Genomic DNA, 13,442 nt, shown 5'->3' with positions numbered 1-13,442 from the left:
GCCCCTTGACCCCTGCTGTCCCTGCATTGTGCCCTGCAGCTCCTACAGGCCTTGGGCCATCCTCAGCACCACAGGAGGGAGGGGAGGGCTCAGCAGCCCAGAGCTCCCCAGATCTGGGTGGATTCCCCATCTCTAGCAAGCGCAGAGAAGACAAAGCCATCCCGAGCATGTTTATTGTCACACCATAGCCACCAGCACCGGCTCAGGCTCAGGCAGCCATGCACTCCGTGGGGTCCAAGGACAGAGGCGAGCCTGCCTTACACCCAAGACATCCTGGCAGCGCCACGGCCACATCTGTCACACACAGCACGTGCGGGAGGCACCGTCACAGGCTGCGGGCCTGGGCCAGCGCAACACTGGCTAGCACAGAGGGCGAGCGCTAGCCTGCCTGCCACGGTGGGTACCCTGCTCCGGCTGCTGCAGAGCCCCGCGGGGTTGAGGGGGCTCCGGAACCGTGCCCAGCGTCCCAGCCCGAGCCCCTCGGGCGGCCTCGGTACTCACCGCGGTGCGGAGCCCCGAGGCGAGAGGGCGGAGCTGGGCAGCAGCACAGCGAGATCGGGTTCGGCAGAGCCGTCGGTGCCGGAGAGGCTGGTGTTGGGCGAGCGGCACAGGTGGGAGAGCAGCCCCAGGTCCTGCCCACCGAGCAGTGGCGGGGCGGCACAGGACGAGCAGCACCAGCCCCAGCCCTGGCCACCGAGCAGCGCGCACGGTGCCGGCGCGGCCGTAGCACCTGGGGCCGCCGCCTTTACAGCCGCAGGTCCCGGTACGCCCACCCCCGCCTCAGAGGCGTGGCTCGGCTGCCGGGGCGGCGGAGCCCGCGGGGCGCCCGGCGGGGTCACTTCTCGCCCCCCCCGCTCCGTGCACCGACCCGAGCGCGGGGCACCAGACACAGACACGGACACGCAACTGGCGTCGCACATTTATTGAGTGGGGTCGAGCCGGCCGGGGGTGGGCCACGGCCCGACCCCGTTCCCGGGGCCGTCCTCACTCGCGGAACTTCCACTCCTGGCGGCACATGGGGCAGTGCTGCTGCACCTGCTGCGAGTTCAGCCACTTGAGGATGCAGTGCATGTGGAAGCAGTGCGAACACTGCCCCCACACCAGCGGGCAGTCGTCGCCGGGAACCTTACCTGCGGCACGAACACACCGTCAGCCCCGCCCCGTGCGCAGTGCCCGGTGTCGGTGCCGCTCCCGCACTCACAGTCGGGGCAGCAGCCGTTGAAGGCCATCCGGCAGATGCCGCAGTTCTCGTCGTTCGCCACCCACAGCCAGGACGCGACTCCGTGCCAGCTCCGCACGCGCACCCGCATCTCCCGGCCGGTCCCGCCGCGGCCCCGCCGGAAGCGCTCCCGCCCCGCGGCGCTTCGCGCGCCCGCCGCGCCTCAGCCCCGCCTCTTCCGCTTCCGGCGCGGGCGCAGCGCGGCCGGAAGTGCGGGAGGGAGCGGTGCCGCCATCATGGCCGACAAGATGGACATGTCCCTGGACGACATCATTAAGCTCAACCGGAGCCAGCGTGGGGCCAACCGGGGCGGCCGGGGCGGCCGGGGCCGCGGCGGCACCGCACGCGGGGGCGGGCCCGGCCGGGGCGGCGTTGGCGGCGGGCGCGCGGGCGGCGGCCCCGTGCGGAACCGGCCGGTGATGGCCCGGGGCGGCGGCAGGAACCGGCCCGCGCCCTACAGCCGGGTACGGATCGGGCAGGCGGAGCTTAGGCCGCGGCGGTGCGGCGGGCTGGGGTGGAGGGTCCGCGCGGGGCGGGGGCGCGGACGCGGGCGGCCCTTTGTCCACTCCCGGCGCGGCTGCGGCGCCTTGGCGCCGGTCAGCGAGGTCCCGGTCTCATTGCAGCCGAAGCAGCTCCCCGAGAAGTGGCAGCACGACCTGTTCGACAGCGGCTTCGGGGCGGGGGCCGGCGTGGAGACCGGCGGAAAACTGCTCGTCTCCAACCTGGACTTCGGCGTTTCGGATGCGGACATCCAGGTGCGGCTCGGGGAGGCGCCGCGGCGAGCGGGGCCTCATTCGCTGGCCCAGGTCGGGTACCCGCGGGAACCCCGCCGGCCCTGCTCCGGCTTGTGCTCGGGGCCGAGGATTCCCGGGTGAATCCCTGCTGATGGGGTTGGTACTAGGTATGCCTACTTTGCGGCGATCGTGGTGGTCTCCAGGGGGCTGGAAAATTCGGTTTATAGGTGTTTTGTAAGTGACTTCCCGGTGTACAGGGAGCGATGCTGTGACTGTGCTGGATCACGCTGTGGTTGGAGGATGCACTGTGAACTCTGAGCTCCTGCTCTGCACAGCTGTAGCTGTCTGTAATGGTGCTGTGGGGCCTGCTGCTTTGTCAGACCACACTCTGGTGGGTGTCAGGGGTTCCCAAGGATGCACCTATCAGTGTAACCAGGTAGTTATTTGTCATAGGAACAGCTCTCCTGTGCTGGTGCTTTGGTGTCCTGTCCCCCACCTGTCGTGTCCATGCCCCGTTTGGGCTGGTCAGAGCCCACAGTGCCTGCAATCGGGTGCTTGGGGCATCTGCCTCAGGGCTGGAGGCTGAGGGGTGTCACAGGGTCATGAGTGGGCTGTGAGCTGTGCAGGAATTGAGGGCCATGTATCCCTGGTGGAGGCTCCTGCACCACAGAGTGTTGCCATCACCCTGGCCTCTGGCTCTTGTGCCCTCACCAGGGAAAACCAAAACAGTGGTGTTAGACTTTCCTCATCAGTTCATTCATTCAGCCTCTCCACACACCCATCTGGCTGCGTGTGGAGAACTGGAAAGCAGCTCTGTCAAGTCACCTGCTCACTGGGTAGTGTGCTGCACTCCACCTCTTTTCCTCGTATAAGTTCAGACTGAGTTTAAATAAGTTTTTGTTTGTTGCAGTGAGGTGGCAGTGTGTAAAACTCAGCCCCTGTGCCTTGTGTGCAGCCAGGACTCACCTTCCTGCTGCTGCACAAGCCCCCACTGGGGGCTGAATCAACGGCTTTGGCCCCATGTCCCATAATTTAGCATTGCCTCAGATGTGGGATTGGTTTTGTTCCTGTGCTGATGCCTCTTTATGTGCCAAGAGAGGCCGAAGGTACTCTGATCACAAATGAGCTGTGCAGCATTGCTCTTTGTGTCCTCTGAGGCAGAAGCAGCAGATCCTGGGCTCTGGGCAGAGCTGAGACAGCCTTGCCTGCCACATTCTGTCCAGAAAGCATCTGCCAGGTGTCCTTTGTAGTTCTCCAGCAGCCCTGCTGAGAGCCCTGTTGTGACTTGGGAGCAGGTTGACACAGGCAGTGCAGTAACCTTGTTGGCTTCCCAGATATAGTGCCTGAGAAACAAAATTGGTGGCTCTGTTGCTGCCTCTTTATTTCCAACTTTTGTGGCAGCAAAGGACACACCTCAGCAGAGGACTTTGTTGGTCTCCATTTTTAGGATATGTTTCTAATGGGCATAAGTCTAGCACAGTAAAAGTGTCATAGTCTCGTGGATCCCTGCAATCACATGGTCATTCTCCTCTGTGAGAAAGGTGTCTGGGGTCTGCGGTATTTTCAGTTGTTGCCACTTTGACTCACCTTCAACAAGGACCCCCAGTTCCCCTGGGAAAAAAAAACAGGTCAGCATCCCTTGAATCTGCTTCACTGGCTGTAATGTGCCTCCTACAGGACGTGAGCGTGGAGTCCTGCCTGGTTTTGCCACTTGTGACAGCTCCCTGAAATCTTGCTGATGGGCTGTGCTCCCCTGTGCCACTGGGTGTTTTTCCAGGCTGTCTGAGGTGGTGGGACAAGCTCTGGTGCTGAGCGTGTCTGTGTGGGGCGCTGCAGTGCTTGCAGCATTGATGGATGGGCTGCTCCTTTCCCTGTCATTCTCAGGAGCTCTTTGCGGAGTTTGGGACCTTGAAGAAGGCAGCTGTGCACTATGACAGATCTGGCCGCAGCCTAGGAACGGCAGATGTGCATTTTGAGAGGAAGGCTGATGCGCTGAAGGCCATGAAGCAGTACAATGGGGTCCCCTTGGACGGTGAGGCTGCGTGGCCCAGCCCCACGACTTTTTCTGTGGCTGGAGCAGAGCACATCCGTGTCCCTCCCCTCGTGCCCGTTTCTCCCACGCCCTCGTCCCTCCCGCCCGTCCGTGCGGCTCCTGCCCCGCGCGTGCCCCGTGGGCTCACGGACGCTCTCCCTCCTCCAGGGCGCCCCATGAACATCCAGCTGGTGACGTCACAGATCGACACGCAGCGGAGACCAGCACAGAGGTGGGGGAGCCCCTGCCCAAGCAGTGCAGGGGAATGTGCAGGAACCCTCCCTGCTGGGGAACGTGGGTCCTGTTTGGCTTCGCTGAAGGCACTAAAACAGTTGTTTTAAAACTTACAGTGTAAACAGAGGTGGCATGACCAGAAACCGTGGGGTCTCGGGGGGATTTGGAGGTGGAGGCAACAGGCGAGGGACTCGTGGCGGGAACAGAGGGAGAGGCAGAGGAGCTGGAAGAACTTCCAAACAGCAGCTCTCTGCAGAAGAACTAGATGCACAGCTGGATGCTTACAATGCCAGGGTAAGTGCTGCTTGGGCATGGTAATGGGCTCCCTACAGCATCTCATCCTGGGAAGCACTGGCAGTCTGGAGCTGGCAGAAAAGGGAAAGCATTTTCCAGGTCCTTGGACTGAAGCAGTCTCTCTCTAAAGCTGAACTGTGCCTTGGCTTGGGTCTGAGCTTCCCTTTCCAGAGCACTTTGTCACCTGTTCCTGATGGCTGAGAAACAGGCTCTGTTCTTGCCAGGCTCCATAGCTGGAACAGCCACTATGAGCAGCAGCTGCAGAACAAAACTCGCACAGCTGATAGGTTGCAGGAATGGGAAGACGAAGGAAAATCTCATGTGAAAGAACTGTGTGGTGTGCTGCTGGGGAAAGGGTGTAATGTTTGTGGCAGAAATGAGCCCCAGCCTGGGGAGCCATGGGCAGGTTGCAGCTGTACCTGGAACTTGCTCAGCATATGCTGTAGCTGGGCCAGGATCCCAACAAAGCTGAGGCCACATGGACACTGTGGCAGCAGAGCTGGTGGTTCAAGACTCAGGATATGTCAGGGCAAGAGTGTGGAAGAAGTGGGATGAGCAGGATTCTAGAAAAAGCTTTGGAGCAGTGTTGGGGTGCAATTTGCTGTTGTGCTCATGGTGTGCTGTGGCTTGGACCCACCTGTCCCTGTCCCCCAGAGCTTGTGGGTTCACCAGAGCCAGGCTGCCTGCAAAGAAGTGAGTGGGCTTGGGTGCAGGGGGGTGCTACGAGGTACCAGGGCTGCGGTGACATTCCTCCCCTCTCTTGCAGATGGACACCAGCTAAAGCAGCAGCGGTGGGCGCAGGGAAGGACTCCAATCGTGCTCCACACTCCTGGCAGGGGCTGCGGCTGTGGCTACTACTACCAAGGATGGGATTTGTTTTACTTTTACGTTCTGGGATAGGTTTTAACTCCTGTAAAGGTTTTTTTTAATTCTCAGCAGACCTGTTTTGTACCGAGTTATTTTTGGGATAAATTTTTCTGGTTGCCTGTTGGGCCAAGGTGGCTTTTTCACCTTTGCCGTAATAAAATAGAACCATGTCTAGAGCTGTGGCTGGTGCCTTGCCGCGCTGGGCCCCGCGCCCCATCGCCCTCCCGCACGTACCGTGATGCTCCGCGCCACTCTGCCGTGTACTGGTCCCGGTCCCGGTCCCGTCCTGCCCCGCTGGTCTCGTTCCTGCTTCCGATCCCGCTCTGCCCCGCCCCGCCGGTCCTGCCCCGCTCCTCCTCGGTCCCGCCCATCCGGTCCGTCCCGCCCCGCCCGCGCGCGCCCTTCCGGGCCAATCAGCGCGCGGTCCGCGGCCGGAAGCGCGGCGGCGGCGCGGCGGCGAGTAACGGGAAGTGCCGGGCGTGTCCCGGAAGTGCGGGGGCGCGCGGGGCCTGGGCGGATCCGCGGCGTTGGCAGCGCAGCGGGGAGCGAGCGAGCCCGGTACGGCGGGAGCGGCGGGAGCGGGTGGGTGGGGGTACGGTTGGGCGGGAAGGGCCGGGCCGGCCGCGCCGCGCTGGCTGCGGGCCGCGGGCTGCGGGAAGGGCCGGGCGCGGCCGAGGGGCGGGCGCGGGGCCCCGGGTGCCCTTGCGCGACCTTCCGAAGGCCGGGGGAGCCACCGCCCCCGGCGGGGCCGTCCCGGAGCGGAGCGCGTGGGGCGAGGGCGGAGCGCGGGGCGCGGGCGGCCCGTGTTCCCCCGAGGGGCTGGGGCGGCTCCCGGCGGGCCGTGCCCGGTGCTCGGTCCGAGGTGCGGTGCGGGGATCGCCCGGCCCCACACGTGCCCAGGTCGGCTGTGCCTCTGGCGCGTACGGGCTGTTCATAAATGGCCGCCGGGCACGGAATGAGGAACTGTGAGACACTGTACAAGAGTCGGACTGCTCCGTGTCAAGTCAGGGCCCTTCCATCCCGACCGCCGCGGGCAGGGTGCGCTTCGAGCCCCGGCGCGGGGGTTGGCACCGGAGCCGCGGCTCCCCCGCCAGCATCACTCCACCGGGAGCAGCGGCGTTTTCCCGAGAGCTGGTCTGAGGGCCCTGACCGTCGTCCGTCGTTTGTTTGTGGTGACAAAAGCTCCCAACCACACTTGATCACTTGACGGTTTCCGGTCTGCTCTGTTGCTCCGCTTGTCCAAGCATTTTTCCAGTGTAGAGGATCTTGTTCCATGACTGCAGAGTGGGGACAGTTTAACTGCTGTGGGTTCGGCTGCTGACACACATGGATAGGTCACAGTCCTGGCTCCAGGTACCCACAGATCTGGTTTGCAGCCCTGGTGCAGTACTGCCAGCAGCCTTTATCCTTCTGGAGTTGTTTGTGAGCCCTCAGCCTGGCTCTGCACAGTTCAGCCATGTAGGTAAACAACAGGTCAGGGATATGTCAGAAAAAAAAAGAAAAAAAAATTCTCCATCCTCAGACTGCTGAGTCCTCTCTGGGCAGCAGCGTGTCCTCCTGTTCCCCAAGTCCTTCTTGCCTGGGTCTGTGAGACAGCCGAGGGGATCAAGCGGGATGAGAATTCCCTCGGATGCTCTTACAAAGCAATTGGTGCAGCAGTGTTACCTGATATGCCCTGATAGCGCCTGGCCTCAGGAAGTGCCAGCTAGGCTCCTGTCCTTCCTGTGGTACTGGTGTCCCCCACTCCCCTGTGCTGCCCTGGGACCATCTGAGCTCTCTGTGTGGAGCAGCCAGGCTGTTTGGGCTGTTCTGGCTTCCCATCCTGGCAGAGCAGCTTGGGACAGGGCCCTGTAGAAACACTTACTGCTGGGTCACATTCCAGCTGCGTTCTCCGGGTGGCTGCGCAGGCTTTCCCTGCGCGGGAAGAAGGAAGGGTGGGGACTGCTGGAACCGGCCCTGCTGCCTCCACAGCTGCGCCTGACGGAGCTGATTAGCTCATCTGATGATACTCTGACTAATGCTGGCCTCGCTGCTGCCCTGGGATCGGGATTCCAGGGTACGGAGTCAGTGATTCCCACTGTCTGCTTGGACACAGCAGGGATATCCCGCTAGTGTTTCTTCCTGGCAGGAGGTGGGGCTCCAGCGTTAGCTACTGCAGCTGCTCTGCCCTGCACAAAACATGCTGAAAATCCGGAAGAATTTGCTGGGTTGAGGGAGCAGTGAAGGTAGCGTGCAAATTCCCAGGTAGGGATTCAGCCTCCTGCTGCCTTCTACAGGCTTCTGTGATCCTGAATCCCTGCTTGGAGCTAGGGTATGTGTCTGAAAATCCAGGAGCCCTTCTGTACCCTGCTTCCAGCACAGGCTGGGGTCCCCTCCTGCAGCCATGGCAGTTCCTGGGGGCTGTGCTGTTTCACAGAGCAGTGGGATCCCCAGGACCTGTGGGTAAGCTGATAGGAAAGGTGAGGGCTGTTCCCCCAGAGCCAAGCCCAGCCTGGCCTGCAGTGATGACTGGAATCATGCTGGTTCTGGTCCCCAGCAGTGTTTTCGGTCCTGGTGGGCTCCTCAGAAATCCTAAGAAGGTTGGGGTGGGTCATGATTAATCTATGTGATGGGTATGCGTGATTCTTTAGCTCTGGATCACAGAAGTAAGGCTGGAACACAGGAATGTGACCAAAGAGCTGGGGATTTGGGTTTTTGGTTGGTTTGGGCTTTCTTCTGTGCCCTCTGTGTCATGATTGTTGCTAAATACCAGTTTGTGGGAGGGGCTCCTCGTGGGTCTGGTGGAGATGGGGCTAGTGGTGCATGGGACAAAACTGTCACCATTGTGTTACACCAGGGGGTCAGCTGTTCAGGAGTGGCAGCTCTATGCTGACACCAAAATAGTTCATTTCCAAACTGCCCAGGAGAGGATTCTAGATCTTGGAGGTGACCAGCTGCTGGCAGTCAGGGCTGTGAATGCCAAGGCTGCTCCCAGTCAGCGCAGCTGTCTCCCAGCCATGGGAGCTGTACTGGGACTGGTGCTGTTGTTCACAGAGCACTGGCTCAAACAGCTTCAGGTGCTGGAGCAGAGGCTGCCCCCATGGCTCCTGATGTCACTGATCTGGCTGTGAGAGATTTTGTCTCTGCTTGGTCTGAACATTGGAATGTGGAGGGTGCCCGTGGATACTCATGCACAGAAATGTACCTACCACTGTTGCAGATAGGTGTGTGGATGCTACTGGATCCTCTGCCATGTGTGTGGTTAGTGTGCTCTCACAGAAGGCTCAGTCACAGAATTTGGGAGTCACCACAAGTTTGGGACTTAGATTCTGTAAAGCTGAAATTCTGCAACTTTCATTCCTGAAAGCTGCAGATATTCTCAGAGCAAGATGTGAGAGTTAGAACAAATTGCGGGCCATGGGTGGTACCATCTAGCCCAGAGGTGAGCCAAAGGACAGGAGGAGGGGACCGGGCAGGATACAGGGAGGAGAGGGAACAGTGTAAGGTGTGTAAGTGAGCGTTTGCTCAGTACTTCTGGTAGTCCTCAAGCCTGGCAGCTGTCTGGGAGAAGCAAGGGACTAGGTTTGATACAGAGACACTGGCATGAAATCTCAGCAGTGGTTCATCTGTGACGTGAGACTAAATGCCCTTTTGAAGACAAATTTCCACATCGTTCAGTGTGAGGATGTTGGAGGATGCCAGCTGTTTTCTGTGCAGGGAAAATCTTTCTACAGCAGGTAAAGTTCCTGGCACAGATGCTTGTGCCACACAAGGCCAGAACTCTGGTCCCATGGTGTCCCATCATCCCCCAGTGCCTTTCTAAAGCTGTGCCAGGTCTTTAGAGCGTCCAAGTTGATGTTTGCCATAGGATAACCCTTCAGACAGCGTATCCTGTAGAACACCAAAAAATCCTAAATGTGTCATTGGGTTTTACTGAGGATTTTAATGGAGTGCTGGCATCACCTTTGCCTAGCCCTTGGCGCTGCTAGGCATTTCCTGGCAGAGTCCTGGGCAGCTGAGCCAGGCTCCACTTCTTGTTTATTTCATTGCCTGTTTCCCTGGTTGTGTGTGCTACAGATCCTTGCAAAGGGTTGAGCCAGGTGTCTCATGCCACGCTGCCAGGGCCCCTGACGCAGAGCACTAACACGACAGAGTTACAAAACATGAGCGCCACATCCCAGCAGAGGCTCCCAGCATTCATGCCAGTGGTGAGACAGAGGTCTATTCTTAGCTGGCTTCCTGTTGTGGAGAGCAGAACTGGATTTATTCTGGGCTCTGGCTTATTCCGATTGAAAGCCTCACCTGGTTGATCTTCTGGAGGAGAATGTCTTCCCTATGGATTTGGAGTATTTGCATTACAGGCAAAGCACTGAGGTTGAATTTTTTCTCACTCTTGCCTGGGCCTCTGTGGGCTGAAGATGAGACCTGGCCTTTGGAGAGTTCTGCAGGAGCTGGGAGACCTTAGCAGGGTTTTGTCTCCCAAGGGGCAGCATGAAGGGCTCAGTGAGAGTAAGAGCCTGCAGAGTCACAGCAGGGCAGTTCTGGGGAGCCCTGTTGCTGGTGTCGTTGGTCAGGGCAGTCACATCTCTCCTCTCTGCTTCAGTGTGGGTCACGTGTGCGAGGATGGCAGAGCAGGAGCCAACGGCAGAGCAGCTGGCCCAGATTGCAGCTGAGAATGAGGAAGATGAACACTCTGTCAACTATAAGCCACCTGCCCAGAAGAGCATCCAGGAGATCCAGGAGCTGGACAAAGATGATGAGAGCCTGCGCAAGTACAAGGAGGCACTGCTGGGTGCTGTCACCGTGACTGCAGGTGAGCTCTGGGGTGTGTTGGTCCCTTCTGGCCTTGCCTCGGCTTCCACCTGGGAGCTGTTCTCCCAGCTCTGTGTTTGGGCAGGAGCACAGCCCAGAGCACAAAGCTGTGTCTGTGCTCCCCCATGCCCATCACTGACCTGCAGTGTAGGGCTCAGGGACTGAAGGGCAGGGGTGGCACTCTGTCTTTGCGGAATACTGTGGGCAGGGCCTGGTGCAATGGAAGCCCTGACCCTTACACAGTTGGAGGCTGTTTTTGCTGTTTTTTGTTGTCTTTCAATAAGTTCTCTGGAAGGAAAAGGAGCTGTGTTGGCCAGTGTCGGAGATGAGTGTTAGACAGCTTTTTCTTTTGTCTCTAGATCCCAACGCTCCAAATGTGGTGGTGACCAAACTGACCTTGGTCTGTGCTACTGCTCCGGGCCCCCTGGAACTGGACCTGACAGGTGAGCTGGGAGGGAATTCCAGCCCTGCTCCTGGGCAGAGCTAGCAGAAGCACTGCCAGCAAGGTGGGTGAGCCTTCCTGTGTCAGAAGTGTTGGCAGCAGAGCACAATGCTTGGGCCCCAGTGGGTTCTGTACCTGGAGCCCAGTGGCAGTTCTGTGACACTTGGGTGTTATGTAGAGGTGTGAGGGGCCAGATGGGGCAGGCAGATTCTTCCAGCCTGCACGATGACATTCATGGTAGCTTCAAAATTATGACAGCCTTGGAGCAAACATCTGCAAAGAAACAGTTTGGAATTAATTGTATGGTTGTGCTGCAGTGTCCTGTTGCAGGGCATTGCTTGCCTGGCTCCAGCAGCATAGAGGGCCCTGCAGCTAGAGCCATTCCCTGGTCCTGCAGCTCCTGCCCCAGCTGCTCGTGCCATGGAAATTCACCCCAGAGCACAGCACAGCACAAAGGAGCTCTGAGCAAGCCTCTCCCGTCTCTGTAGGTGATCTGGACAGCTACAAGAAGCAAGCATTTGTGCTGAAGGAGGGCGTGGAATACCGGATAAAAATCTCCTTTAGGGTAAGGATTCCAATCTGGAAATGGAACACCAGACTCCTGCGGTCCTGGCTTGGGCAGCAAGTGGGGTTGTGCTGAAGGAATAGGCTCTTCCTGCAGGTGGGGTGGGCAGCATGAATGGAGACATCCTGCTCAATCCCTGCTCCTCTCTCTGCAGGTAAACAGGGAGATTGTGTCAGGATTGAAGTACATCCAGCACACGTTCCGGAAAGGTGTGAAAAGTAAGTGCTTCTCTGCGACTTGGTGCTGCTCTGTGTGAGTGAGGGCTTCCTGCTCATCTTGCTGCTGTGACAGGGGCTGCCCAGCAGCTCCTCACGGGAGGGGACAGTCCTCAGTGCCACTGGGCCCATGGAGCTCTGCAGAGGCGCCTGGGCTGAGGTGGTGGGGCAGCCCATGGTCCTGGCTGCACAGCATGTGATCCCGATCCCCCCTGAGTTTGGCAGGAAGCAGGTCACAGCTGACAGCACTGCCGATGCTTAGAGGTCACTCCCCACAGGAGGGACCCATTCCTGGGGGGAAGGGAGCTCTGAACTGGGTGAGATTCCTATTGTTACAGCTGCTCTACAGATTGTTGTAACGGTAACAGACCTTTTCTTTGCTTCAGCCTTGCCCCAGATGCATGGGAGGCTCCTGAACCTCTTGGTGCCTCAATGGAGTCTCCATACACCTCTTTTTGTCTTTTTAGTTGACAAGACTGAATACATGGTTGGGAGCTATGGTCCCCGAGCAGAGGAGTACGAGTTTCTGACCCCTATGGAAGAGGCCCCAAAGGGCATGCTTGCCCGGGGCAGCTACAACATCAAATCCAAGTTCACAGATGATGATAAGACTGACCACCTGTCCTGGGAGTGGAACCTGACCATCAAAAAGGATTGGAAGGACTAGCCCTTCCTGAGGCCAAACCCCAGAGAGCGTGAATCAGACAGTGGCTACCGTAGAATTCCCCCCGTACCAAAGTGCTGACATTGGAACCCTCTTACCTGTCACTCCCATTATCATTTGACCAGAGAGCTCAGTTTTTTATGTACCCCCTCCCCTGAGAATTGCTGAGTGCATTGACCAAACCATGCTGTCTGCATCTGATCTCCAGCTGCCCGTCCTGGGGCTGTGCTGTCCCAGCACTGAGGGAGTGCCCACTCCCTTGCCAGGCCCTTTCTGTCTTCCCACCTTCCTTTATCCAGGAGGTGCCAAAGGAGAGGAACCCCTGTTAGGATCCTGTGCTTGGCTTTCCTGCGCACAGCTCAGGGTAGCTACTGCCTTCAAGTAGCTGAAGAATTTTGGTGCCAGGCAGCTGTCAAATCAGTTTATTGGCTCAAGTGTTGTCTGCCTGCCCTTCCTGCCCAGTCAGTGTCCTGGGCAGCTTCATTTGTGGATGTTCCCTGTAACCATGATGCCTTAAATGTGTAACATGTATCCTCTAGGGAGTGGGTCCTGCCTCTGTTACACTTTTTAAATGCCACCTGCCCTCCCCATCTGTTGGCATGGGCTCAGCTTCCTCACACCCCTCGTGTTATTAGAAAAGATTCACAACTTCCCACTTCACTGCTGGTCCGTTCCTCACCCGAGACAGGACATCTCCAGAGGGGAGAGGGTGTGACATCCTGGGTGACACCTGGCCACCCTTCCTGGCACCCCGAGCACTGGCCTGGCTAGTGCCCAGCCTTGCCTGCGCAGAGCCCCGCGCTCTGGGTGCTCCTGTGGCACAGAGGGGGCTGAAGGGCAGGGTGGTGCAGGGGTCACCAGTGTTGCCATCACCTGCACTTCTCACTGCAGCCCAGGTAGCAGCAAAGCACTGAAATTCCAGGACAGCACCTGCCCTCTGGGCTGTTTTGGGCTGAGAATGGATGAGTCTGTCTCTGCAGCTGCTCCTGATGCGATCAACAAAGAGCTTGCGATGGACAAGTGTTCTGAAGCGGTTAATGCCTTATGTATCTGTTCTGCCTTTAAAATCTGTGCCTGGCCTGTAGTTACTGCCTTGACACTCGGCCCCCCGTGCCTGCGACAGACCCGCAGCATGCCAGCCTCCACCCTTGGCTGCAGAGCTGCAGCTCTTGGGCCAAAGAAGCCCCAGGAGCCCCCTGCAAGGCCCCAGGGCTGGACAGGCATGTGCCACCTCTGCAGCCCTCTGATTTGGATCTACCACATTGAGGTTAAAACTTGGGACCAAGTACCTGTGGCTTTCTTGTAGCTACATCTTTGCCTCTAACTGCCCTTGCCCTGCCCCTAGAGAGTTTTTTGTTAATTTGAATTGGTGCATATTGTCTGTA

The 13,442-nt window shown here is 58.8% G+C and overlaps 3 protein-coding genes across 4 annotated transcripts; 2 read left to right on the top strand and 1 right to left on the bottom strand.

The window, feature by feature from the left end:
• Window positions 1-907: 907 nt before the first annotated feature.
• ANAPC11 (anaphase promoting complex subunit 11) lies at window positions 908-1,385 on the bottom strand. Of its 2 annotated transcripts, none has more exons than XM_021534208.3 (2): window positions 1,131-1,385; window positions 908-1,038 (listed from the first exon to the last, which is right to left on the bottom strand). In XM_021534208.3, exons 1-2 carry the CDS (start codon window positions 1,308-1,310, stop codon window positions 985-987), a joined length of 234 nt encoding a protein of 77 aa, XP_021389883.1. In that variant the 5' UTR covers window positions 1,311-1,385; the 3' UTR covers window positions 908-984. The 2 variants fall into 2 exon arrangements, with proteins under 2 accessions (XP_021389883.1, XP_021389882.1); XM_021534207.3 differs by having other exon boundaries at window positions 908-1,130; window positions 1,202-1,380.
• A 43-nt stretch (window positions 1,386-1,428) lies between these two features.
• ALYREF (Aly/REF export factor) lies at window positions 1,429-5,556 on the top strand. The gene is made up of 6 exons (XM_021534084.2): window positions 1,429-1,683; window positions 1,843-1,974; window positions 3,838-3,985; window positions 4,154-4,217; window positions 4,336-4,513; window positions 5,280-5,556. Exons 1-6 carry the CDS (start codon window positions 1,456-1,458, stop codon window positions 5,292-5,294), a joined length of 765 nt encoding a protein of 254 aa, XP_021389759.1. The 5' UTR covers window positions 1,429-1,455; the 3' UTR covers window positions 5,295-5,556.
• A 278-nt stretch (window positions 5,557-5,834) lies between these two features.
• Window positions 5,835-12,476, top strand: ARHGDIA (Rho GDP dissociation inhibitor alpha). Its single transcript, XM_021534085.2, has 6 exons — window positions 5,835-5,938; window positions 9,963-10,172; window positions 10,531-10,614; window positions 11,102-11,178; window positions 11,333-11,396; window positions 11,861-12,476. The coding sequence occupies exons 2-6, from the start codon at window positions 9,983-9,985 to the stop codon at window positions 12,058-12,060; spliced, it is 615 nt and encodes a 204-aa protein (XP_021389760.1). The 5' UTR covers window positions 5,835-5,938; window positions 9,963-9,982; the 3' UTR covers window positions 12,061-12,476.
• The last annotated feature ends 966 nt before the right edge of the window (window positions 12,477-13,442 follow it).

Source organism: Lonchura striata, chromosome 19 (genome assembly GCF_046129695.1).
Source record: "Lonchura striata isolate bLonStr1 chromosome 19, bLonStr1.mat, whole genome shotgun sequence".
NCBI lineage: Eukaryota > Metazoa > Chordata > Aves > Passeriformes > Estrildidae > Lonchura > Lonchura striata.
The sequence above is the reverse complement of the archived record's forward strand: the minus strand, read 5'-3'. Positions and strand labels throughout refer to the sequence as shown.

What these genes read in the sequence shown, in the direction of transcription:
- ANAPC11 (XM_021534207.3), bottom strand. Translation starts at nt 1,310, where the DNA reads ATGCGGGTGCGCGTGCGGAGCTGGCACGGAGTCGCGTCCTGGCTGTGG. An exon ending in CAACGGCTGCTGCCCCGACT is followed by an intron (nt 1,131 to 1,201) that starts GTGAGTGCGGGA and finishes TTCGTGCCGCAG; the next exon opens with GTAAGGTTCCCGGCGACGAC.
- ALYREF (XM_021534084.2), top strand. Translation starts at nt 1,456, where the DNA reads ATGGCCGACAAGATGGACATGTCCCTGGACGACATCATTAAGCTCAAC. An exon ending in TTTCGGATGCGGACATCCAG is followed by an intron (nt 1,975 to 3,837) that starts GTGCGGCTCGGG and finishes TGTCATTCTCAG; the next exon opens with GAGCTCTTTGCGGAGTTTGG. An exon ending in CAATGGGGTCCCCTTGGACG is followed by an intron (nt 3,986 to 4,153) that starts GTGAGGCTGCGT and finishes TCCCTCCTCCAG; the next exon opens with GGCGCCCCATGAACATCCAG.
- ARHGDIA (XM_021534085.2), top strand. Translation starts at nt 9,983, where the DNA reads ATGGCAGAGCAGGAGCCAACGGCAGAGCAGCTGGCCCAGATTGCAGCT. An exon ending in CCTGGAACTGGACCTGACAG is followed by an intron (nt 10,615 to 11,101) that starts GTGAGCTGGGAG and finishes CCGTCTCTGTAG; the next exon opens with GTGATCTGGACAGCTACAAG. An exon ending in GTTCCGGAAAGGTGTGAAAA is followed by an intron (nt 11,397 to 11,860) that starts GTAAGTGCTTCT and finishes TTGTCTTTTTAG; the next exon opens with TTGACAAGACTGAATACATG.